The sequence below is a fragment of the Cricetulus griseus genome (assembly GCF_003668045.3).
Source record: "Cricetulus griseus strain 17A/GY chromosome 1 unlocalized genomic scaffold, alternate assembly CriGri-PICRH-1.0 chr1_1, whole genome shotgun sequence".
NCBI classification, from domain to species: domain Eukaryota; kingdom Metazoa; phylum Chordata; class Mammalia; order Rodentia; family Cricetidae; genus Cricetulus; species Cricetulus griseus.
The window spans coordinates 165,866,048-165,876,592 of record NW_023276807.1 but is presented as its reverse complement, the minus strand read 5'-3'; the positions used below and the strand labels follow the sequence as shown (position 1 = coordinate 165,876,592).

Genomic DNA, 10,545 nt, shown 5'->3' with positions numbered 1-10,545 from the left:
TTATACCTGTTTTTTGTCAAAAGCTGTCAATAGTCAACAGTGTAGAGCTGCCCTGGTTTGTGGGTTAGGAGGAAGTGGAAGTCTGCACAATCTTCTCCGGTATTTTAGCATTTATCCACCTCTTGTAGAGAGCCTAAGATTGACATCTGCGCTCTGGGCGTGACTCGGTAGCACACTTGCCAACCCTAAAGGCCCTTGTTTGATCTTCAGCTTCCCCACAACAAAGTCTTAGGTTTAGAGATGAGTTTTCTATGACTGGGAGTGAGAATGAGGGGCCAAATCTTCATGTCCTAACATAATCAAACTCTTAAGACGACAGCATTCAATAACTGTCCCTGTGATGAAGACAGCAGACATAATAGCATTTTAAATAAGAATATGTCTAATCTTTCCTCATTTCTCCCCCAAGGGGTTATTTTTTTCAAAATTCATAAAGCATTTAAAATGTATCAGTCATTATTGTGAACATTTTATAAATACCCTTTAATCTTCCTGACAACCCTAAGAAGGTAACTATTAATATCTCCATTTTAAGGGTAAAGAAAAGAGACACACATGCTTTTTCAACTTCAAACTCATTCAACTAGAAAGTGACAAAAACAGTGTCATTTATTTATTTATTTATTTATTTACTTGGATGTTTTGAGACTGGGTCACTCTACATTGGTCTGGCTGCTCTGGAACTCGCTCTGTAGACCAGGCTGGCCTTAAACTCACAGAGATCCCCTTGCCTCTTCCTCTCAAGTGCTGGCCTTAAAGGTGTGTGCCACCACTGCCCAGCTAACCATATCTTTTATATGTAGGTCAGGCTAACATATGCCACTGTGTCCTATTAAAGCCAAAATTCCAGCCTCTCCTCAGAATATTGGCTTCGCCACCAGATTGCTTCAGCTCTAAAGGAGGCCAGCAGGGTTCATCATTTCCAGAGGATGCTGCTTTTCTCTGCTGTGCTCTGTCCCAGGCACTCAACCCTCTAAGTAGACCCACACTAAGGAGAGCCTCCTGATTTACAAGAATGTAAACATTGCCTTCAGTTTTCAGATTCAACAGGCAAAGGAAACAAATGTAATGGCTACAAGGCAGAAAGTAAATATGATCAGTCTTGACAATGGGAAAGGAAACCTACAGAAAGCAGAAACTGGGAATTAGAAACGGACTCCAGGGGAAGAATGGGGCGTTTTTCTTTCTCCACAACTGTGCCTTGTTTCTCCACAACAGCTGTTGCCGGAACAAGACAGAAAAAGAAGTTTGTTCCCTAAAGTCGCAAATAAAATCTAACAGAAGTAGCAAAGGGAGAGATAATTATATTGGGATGATAGAAGAGAGTAAGATGAAAATTAAGCAAGCCACAACTGTCACTGTAGAAAAGTCAGCTGCTAATGTTTATGGTTCATAAACCAAGAACAAGCTGTTGGGAACCTTTATTAAGAGTGAGGGAGTCAACCAACAGACAGGCTGTTAGCATGCTTCTGCTGCTGTGAGGAAACATTGACTCAAAACGACTTGGGGAAAACAAGACTTCCAAGCCAGCCAGAGTTACATAGAGACCCTATCTCAAAAAATGTGTATGGGGGAGGGGAATGCTGGAGAGTGTGGTTGTGTGATTAAGAGCACTGGCTATTCTTCGAGAGAGGACAATTCCCAGTGCCTACATGCAGGCTGGCAGCTTTCAGTATCCCCAGCACCCTCATCTGGCCTCCACCTGCACCATGAACAAGCACATAGGCAAACCACGCATACACATATAAAAAGTAATAAGTTTAAAGAAAAGATCACCATCCTTGAGTATACACTTTGTTTCTTGTCTCCGGATTCTCTGAGTCCAAGTGGGAGATGGTTGCCAGGCTACACTGCTCTTCCCTGAGGAAATGAGTTTACTATAAACCTTTCCTAAAACTTGATGATGCCTTGGGAGGACACAGCCTCCTCTGCCCTCCAGAAATTGTGCTTAATTCAAATTAAAATTCGATGCAGAGTCATTCCTAAATCAGGAACAGAGTAACTGGCTTTTCTCTTTGTGCTTTGGCTTGTTTATTTGTTTTGTTATTAATCTCTGGTTAGCGTGCAAAGAAATGGATTTTGTGACATTTTTATACACATGTATCTCATTATTTGTTCTTATTGGCCCCTCTCCCATAGCTCTCCTCCCATCCCCCTGTTGCTACTCCTCTTTCTTTCCCCCAAGAGTCCCCTTCCTTGCTTCCTGGTCCTTTGAGATGTGGTTCCACATTTTTTGCAACCCTTATGCAGATTCAGGCGATGGTCCGCAGTAGCCTGCGAGCTGCAGGCACTGCCAGTCATGCTTTACAGCACTGGGTAACTACCTCTCCAAGGTCTGCTGCAGACAGAGATCTTTCCTATTGAGGAAGGCGTATGGCACCTACCCCTCCTTGGAGGAAGTAGGTGAAAAGCTGACGGGGTCGCACCGCCCTAGGGCTTGCGTCTGGACTTTGTCCCTCCCAGATATCCCAGCCAGCGAGCAGTTGCTCTGACCGCAGCCCGAGCCAATGGCAAAAACCCTCCTGAAGCCCGGCCCCGCGGAAGGAACGGTTTCAGAGTTGTTTGTTTCTCTTTGATGAGGCACTCTGCCTTCCTCTGGCTTTTACTCTGTGCGTGACCAGCTCAACCTCCAGAAGCAGTTTAAGGCGAGGGACGAGAGAGAACACCGGCCAGCCGGAAGGATGAAGTACCTACTTGACTTCATCCTGATGCTACCCTTGCTCATCGTCTTCTGCATAGAGTCTTTCGTCAAGCTTTTTATTCCCAAGAAGAAAAAATCAGTCGCCGGAGAGCTTGTCCTGATCACTGGAGCTGGTCATGGAATTGGAAGACTGACTGCCTACGAATTTGCCAAACTTAATACCAAATTGGTTCTCTGGGATATCAATAAGGTAACAGCGCTCCCTCGCTGCCTTTGCTTTGCAGCTTCACTCCGGGGACTGGTCCACACCTCGAAAACAACCACCCGTTACAGCTGTCTGTAAAGAACTAGAGCTTTCAGTTACTATTGATATTTTTCAGATTTCTGGAAAGGCATGAATTTATATCTGTATGACCACACGATGAATGGACCTATGGGTGCTAAGAACCTTGGTTACCTCCTATCCTTGCATTAACAGTGTAAATTGCCTGTAATCTTCCTGATACTGATCCTCATAAGCTTTTGGAAAATGCAGCAGTTTTAGGTAGTATTCTAAGAGTCAGAACTGTGTAGCTGGTAAATCTCTTTTGCAGTTATTGAGATAAATTCAAAAATGATACCCTACAGAAGTCACCATTACGCTGCCATAGTTACTGATTTAAGTCACCTAGTAACAAAACAATTAAAAGAGAGGGGCGTTCCATGTGATTCCCCTGGACCTTCGGGTAGAGGTGTGTGAAGAAGTTAGGAGGACCTGGCGATGAAGCTGTGATTTGGCTTTTGGTAGATGAACACGGGAGTATTTGAAGGCACCTGTTGACATAACACGACACTCATTGCCTATGTACACACCCAATTCTGCAAACAAGAAGCCAAGGTGCATGAGGTCAAATAAGAGCTAACTCAAGAATGGTTGAGACAGCAGGCAACCAATTCTCCATGAGTAGCTACTGCCTGGATTTTAAGACCAGGTAGCAAACAGGAGATGGGGTCCTGCCGTCTGGTGTAGAAAACAGATATTAGGTATTTATTTACACAATGAAAGAAAGATATATACTGGGCCAGCATAGGTCAGCTGGCCAAGGCCCGTATGGTAATATGTTCAGACACATCATGGGCTCTTTGCTTCTTAGTTGAGAAACTTGACTTCCCTAGCCTTTGGTTTTCCTGCACAAATCTATAAAATAAAAGTATCTGCCTTAGAAGGCCAGTGAGATGAGAAGCCAGTGCATGAGATAATTTAGCCAGGTGGTCTAGCAGATGGCAAGCAAACTAGTGTGAAATTTTATTCTTTAACAAAGAGTGACCTGGGCTGATGACTTCTAGTCTCTAGCACTGGTGAGCACAAACTTTTCTCAGAAATGTATCCAATGAATATTTATTGACATGCACTGTCTGCTACATAGTGGTCTAGTATAGAACTACAGATAGAGCAATGATGAAAACAGCCTTCATGAGCTAAAAACAACAGGCAAACTGTACAATAAAATGTACAATTGGGTGGCATTAAGTAGAAAGGAATAAACATGAGAGGAGTTTGGGACTATGCATGGGAAAGACAGATTACCAATCACATACAGTTGACCATGGAAGGAAGGCCTCAGTAGATAGAGACCAGACAGGCTGGTGTCGTAGCTTGGTGTTACAGCACTTTCCTAGCATGCACAAGACCCTGGCTCAGTCCCCAGCACCAACACACACAAACACGTGGTGACAGTTGCCTTAAGAAGGCTCAGCAAATGCAAGGCCTGGAACGGAGTGAGGAGAAGAAAGGGTCTGGGCTGCTAATGTAGGTTAAAAGGCGCTCATCCTTCATAGCTGTTCAGCTTTTCAAATATTCCTGGTCTGAATTGAGAAGAGCTCTGTGTGGACAACCTACCTGATTCCCAACATTTGGTATGAAAAGAGGAATGCAGAATATTATATTGGTGCTGTTTAAATGGTAATAGTTTGATGGGTAAACTGGATTAAATAAAAGGGTGGAGTGGAACGATGCCCCTATGTGAGGCAAAAGCACACAGTTGGAGAAACTTCAGACAGCCCTTGGTTTTTTAACAGTGATGAGCAATGGCTGTGGCCACGCTTTGTTGTCTGTTTTATCTGCTTCTACTATTAACTCTGACCTGTGGGCTGCACATAATGTTTTAATTCAGCCTCTCCATGCTTTGTAACATACTTAGGTTAATTGTAACAATCCAAACTTCTAGATGTATATGACCAAAACATGGAATTCTGTGACAACAAATGCACAGATAAGTGCAAGACTATGAGAGAGAAACTCTGGAGAGACAACTTGGTTGATAAAGTGCATGAGGACCCAAGTTTGGGATGGCAGTGTCTATTTAAAAATCCAAGCGCAATGACTGTAACTGAGTGGGGAGCCTGGAGGACCTGTGGACCTTGCTGGCCAGCCAGTCTAACAGACTTGGTGAACTCTAGGCTCAGTAAGAAACCCTGTTTCAAAAAACCAAAGTGGAAAATGATTAAAAGAAATTGTTGACTTCTGGCTTCCATGTGCATGTACATCACTCACACAAGTGTGAACATGTGAATGTGTACACATACATACACCACACACATGAATGCATGCACATTCGTACAATCCATGTGCACATGTGACTCTCCATACAGTGCATTGCACAAGTGAATATGTACTCATATATGCACCACATACATGAATGCATATACATCTGTACAATGCATTGTGCACATACACACAGAGAGAGCGGCTTGTCTTTGTGTATTGGCTGAAGTATGGGGTACAGCTGATTCAGAAATGATCTTTCTCATTTCCTTTCATATCCCTATGATTTAATTGATCAGATGCTTCTACTGAACTTGTTAGCATGCTGTCCTGCTTTGACATTTGGCTATGGTATATTTTAGTACAAATATTTAGGGGCAAACTCTAATTGAATGCATCAGAGGAACAAAATTTTCCTTAACCAAAAACAATATTCTGCTAGTTTTAATTTTATTTTTGTAATATGCAACTAAAAACTTAAAAAGAGGAATTTGACCCCTTACATTTTTGGAGACCTAAGGCCAGGAGCCCCTATTTGTGGTGTCCTGGGAGCTACTGTGTATACTTTGGTTTTGCTCCTGAGGGGGCAGCCAAGAGTTTGAAGGAATCTTTTACTGATATATCCTCTGACTAGTGGGTGGAGGAAACTGGAGAGGGGGGCATGGAAGGAGGGAGTGAAGGAGGCCAGCAGGTTGGACACCAATGGTTGTGATCACTCAGGCAAGAGTGTAGAAATTTCAATGACCAGGTGTGCTAGCAGAGGTTGTGTCCAAATCATTGAAGGCTAATGAGCTCACAAGGCTAGTTATGTAAACAACCCACCTTATATTGTTTTATTTTATTTATACTTCTCAGAAAGTTTTATTTATACTTCTCAGATTACAAATATAAAAAAACAAAGCCTTAGTTTAAGGTTCTTGTTTCATGCCTGCTCATCATATAAGATCTTTAGTTTGAGAATTTTGCCCATCAAATTTGAACACATTTAGGTGATTTTCAAATAATGTATTACATACTGTTCTGATATCATAAGCAATTTCTCACAAGCTTATTTATTTCTTATCTGTATATTTTTGGTGAAGTATTTGTTAATTCTTTTTTTTTAAATAGGCTATTCCTTTCCTGTTTTTAGGAATGCTCTGTGTATTTCGGACAGCAAGCTTTTGTCTAGCTTTGTAAGTGAGCTAATGTTGGCCTTGCAGGATGATTTAAGGAGTGCCCTTACTCCTTTCGTTTTCTGAACAGATTCTAGATATTCCACCTTGAATTTTAATATTACTTCTTCCTGCTTGATCCACAGCTTTTGCAGGATGTGTTCCATCATTTACGCTGCTCTTTTGCTCTCTTTGGGGCTTTTTCTAGAATGGCATCGAGGAAACAGCTGCAAAGTGCAGGAACCTTGGTGCCCAGGCCTATCCCTTTGTGGTGGACTGCAGCAAGCGGGACGAAATTTACAGTGCTGCAAATAAGGTACAGTTCTACCTGGAGTTGGAAATATGTCATGGGGGGATGGGAAGTATGTTGGAGATGACCACATTTACTCCTTACACAAAGCAACTGAGGAACATTGTGGTTTGTATTTCCCAAGACTGTGTCTGGCTAGAGTCAGACCTGCAATTATACCATGTGACTGAGAGGCTCAGACATCAATGTATGCTATGGCCTTCTAGGGAGCTTACTGAAAATACAGGTTTGGGAAAGGAGAGATGGTGCAGTAGGTAAGGTAGATGGCTCAATGGGTAGGCACACTTGCTGCACAAGGGTAACAAACATCCATATGCAAAACAACCACATGATAGAACAGGGCACCCAGTGTCCTCCTCTGGCCTCTGTGTGTATATAGGCACATGTACCTACCCGTATACTATACACATTACACATAATATACATATACACACAAATATATACATACATACATATTTGAGGGAGCAGTGAGGCTACTGTATAGCAAAGTTCTTGCTTAGCAAGTACAAAACCTAGGCATCAATCTCCAGAAAAAAAAGTGTGTGTGTGTGTGTGTGTGTGTGTGTGTGTGTGTGTGTGTGTGCATCATCAAACTCACCTCCAGTGATTTTCTTCCAGTAGATGTAGAGCAGAGTCCAGGATTCTAACATGTACACTCTTACCTTCCCCCATGGTCTGATGCGGTTGAACGTCCTTGACTGACACTTGCCAACACTAACCGTGTCTTCTAAAGCCCAGTCAAAGATATGGGGGTGAAACTTACTCTATACTGGGTTTTGTTTGAATCGTAGGTTGATCTATCCCTACAAGACCTTGCTGCCCTCCTCCACCTACAACTGAAATGTTCTTTGTATGAAACATGTTGCCATTTGCACCAGTGAAGGAAGGTCGTGAGAATAACAGGCAAATTCTTTAAAATCTGCATTTCTAGACCTCTTCCTCAGCTAATCTGATTTAGTAGACACAAGGATCCTAACTCAACCAGGCTGAGGGCCTCTTTGTTTAGATTTAGATATGGTTAAATTTTTCCTCCTATTTTTGAATAGTTTAGTTGTTTGGATTTTTTATTTAAAATTTTGACATTATAATATAATTACCTCATTTCTCCCTTCCCTTTCCTCCCTCTAAACCTTCCCAAACACCCCTGCTTTGTCTCTTCCAGATTCATGGCCTCCTTTTCCACTAACTATTGTATACATATATATTCCTAAATATAACCTGTTCAGTCTGAATAATGTTACTTGTATGTTATGTTGTCAGGGCTGATCATTTGCTATTGAATAACTAGTTGGTGTGTTCTTGCCTGGGGAAGACTACTACTTCTCCCATTCTCTCAGCATTCTTCAGTCGTCTATAGTGTCTTTTCTGCAGGGCTGAGATGAGATCTCAAGTGCATTGCTGGTGTCCTTTTCAGCTCGTGTTTTGGCAGTCACGGTGAGACTCGTTGGGTATAACTTCTGACATTACTAGCTGACACAGTCTCACAGCAAATTCATAGATCATCTAGCTCTTACAATCTTTCTGCCTCCTCTTCCACAGTGTTCCCTGACTCTTAGGTGTAGGATAGTTTTGTAGATGTGTCTGTTATGACTGCATTTTGTTTTTTGGGTTTTGTTGTTGTTATTGTTGTTGGTTTTTTTGGTTTTTCGAGACAGGGTTTCTCTGTGTAGCTTTGGAGCCTATCCTGGCACTCGCTGCTCTGGAGATCAGGCTGGCCTCGAACTCACAGAGATCCACCTGCCTCTGCCTCCCAAGTGTTGGGATTAAAGGCGTGCGCCACCAACACCTTATGGCTTATGACTGCATTTTGACGAGTTGTGGAGTTCTGCAGTGTCCTCTCTCTGTTGCAAAGAGAAGTTTCCTTGATGAGTGGTGAGAACTACGCTTACATGTGGCTATAAGGACAAATACTGATAAAGCAGTAAGGGATTGTGCTGGTTTAGTAAAGTGATGGTTTTGCTTCTCCTTTAAGGTCCATGATTTCACTACCCCTGGGTAGTTGACTAGGTTTCCAGCACAAGGCATGATTTCCCTCTTGCTGAGCAGGTCTTTTGTGTGATTAGAGAGGTGTTGGTTACCGTCTTAGTGTTGCTATTATAGTGATGAAATACTATAACCAAAAACAACTTGGGGGAGTAGGGTTTACTTCATTTCTACTTCCATGTAACAGTTCATTATCAAAAGCAGTCAAGACGGAAACTTACACAGGGCAGGAACCTAAAGGCAGGAGCTGATGCAGAAACCATGGAGGAATGCTGCTTACTGGCTTGCTCATTATGGCTTGCTCAGTCTGATTTCTTATGGAACCCAGGACCACTAGCCCAGGGATGACACCACCCATAAATGACTGTGCCCTCACCCATTGATCACTAATAGAGTGCTTTACAGCCCAATCTTACAGAGGCATTTTCTCAACTGAGGCTCCCTTCTCTCTGATGACTCCAGCTTGTGTCAAGTTGTCATAAAATTGGCCAGCACAGTTACCACCAAGGTAGTGTGCTACTAGAGTTATCAAGACATGCCCATCATTGTTATGGCTCATAGGCATCATAGCTGGTGTGACTGTTGGTTGCTCCCTCCTTTGAGAGCTTACATGGTGCCATCTGGTACTATGGATGCTAGTCTTCAGGGAGGAGTCATTCAGGTCAATTCTAGTTCAGGGGTCTCTTGGCACGCATCTGAAGTCCATGGTATCTTCAGCAATAAGCACTTACCTTCCACTTCTACAGGGCAACCAAGAGCAGTAGCAATAGGCTATATGTTTTTGGAGTCTCTTGGAGAACCCTGACCAGCAACTCAAAAGAGGACTTCCCATGTCTTTTCTTGGGGATTTTGTTAGGTAGTCTTTGGCTCACTGCAGCACAGATGAGCAAATTTCATTTAAACTATACATTTATACACAGACTTACATATATTATAGATTTCTTTGTCATTGTTGTTTTTGGTTTTTGTTGCTTTGGTTTTTTGAGACAGGGTTTCTCTGTGTAGCCCTGGCTATCCTTGAACTCACTCTATAGACCAGGCTCGCCTTGAGTTCAGAATCTGCCTGCCTCTGCCTGCCGAATGTTGGGTTTAAAGGTGTGCACCACCACTACCGGGCTTTTTTGTTTGTTTGTTTGTTTTTTTGTTTGCTTTGTTTTTTAGTAAATAGTTGATAAAGTGACACTTTCAGATGTTAGACCCCCGAAAACTCAAGTATCCGGGGTCCCAGGCCACGTTCGCGGTCACCCCAATCACCAGGCAGATTCGAGAGCTTGCTGCAAACTGCACGAGGCTTTATTGTAATTTAACGAGCTAACCCCATGTTAGCTCGGGTCTTTCACCCACCCACCATGGCGGATGGCTAGCAAAGACGGTTTGAAGCCGCTGCGTACAGATCTTTATAGGGCAGCGTAAGGGGAGTGTCTAGGGGTACGCACAGGCTCACGATTGGTGTGCCTCCAGGCTTGGAGGGCTTGCCCTGTGTTGATTGGTCAACTGGTTGTTATGGCTCATAGGCCCTCCCAGGGTGGTTGCTATGCTCTCTACGTCATTGCTGTGCGCTTGTCCGTAAAGCACACCCAGGGTCGTAAAGCATAGCGCCACCAGCTAACTTCTGATTGGTTCCTTGTCACAAGACAGGAATCTGACTTTCTAGTGTCTAGGGCAAGGTCATAGAAGCACATGTTGGACCGTTATGGCTGCCGTAAGGGAAGCTGGTTCCTTCACAGACATCCTTACTGACACTTCATCCTCTTTCTTAGGTATCTGTCTCTCTTCCTAACTTGAGCCTGCCCTTCTCACTTGTCTAATCAGATCAATTATATCCTGCTCTTCCAGTCTTCATTGCTTCCAGCACCCTCACCCTTCTTACTTCCTGGTTTCTGTAGCTACTACAGAATATGTGCTCAATCTGAAGATTTGGCACTAGGAGCCC

At 43.1% G+C, this 10,545-nt stretch overlaps 1 protein-coding gene across 1 annotated transcript in view; it reads left to right on the top strand.

Moving 5' to 3' along the window:
• The first annotated feature begins 2,490 nt into the window (after positions 1–2,490).
• The window catches only part of Hsd17b11 (hydroxysteroid 17-beta dehydrogenase 11), a 29,365-nt gene continuing 21,310 nt past the window's right edge, over positions 2,491–10,545 (top strand). Inside the window, exons 1-2 of the mRNA XM_027388492.2 lie at positions 2,491–2,891; positions 6,528–6,635. Coding sequence (XP_027244293.1) covers positions 2,682–2,891; positions 6,528–6,635 — 318 coding nt within the window. The 5' untranslated portion in view covers positions 2,491–2,681. The remainder of the gene's footprint in view (positions 2,892–6,527; positions 6,636–10,545) is intronic.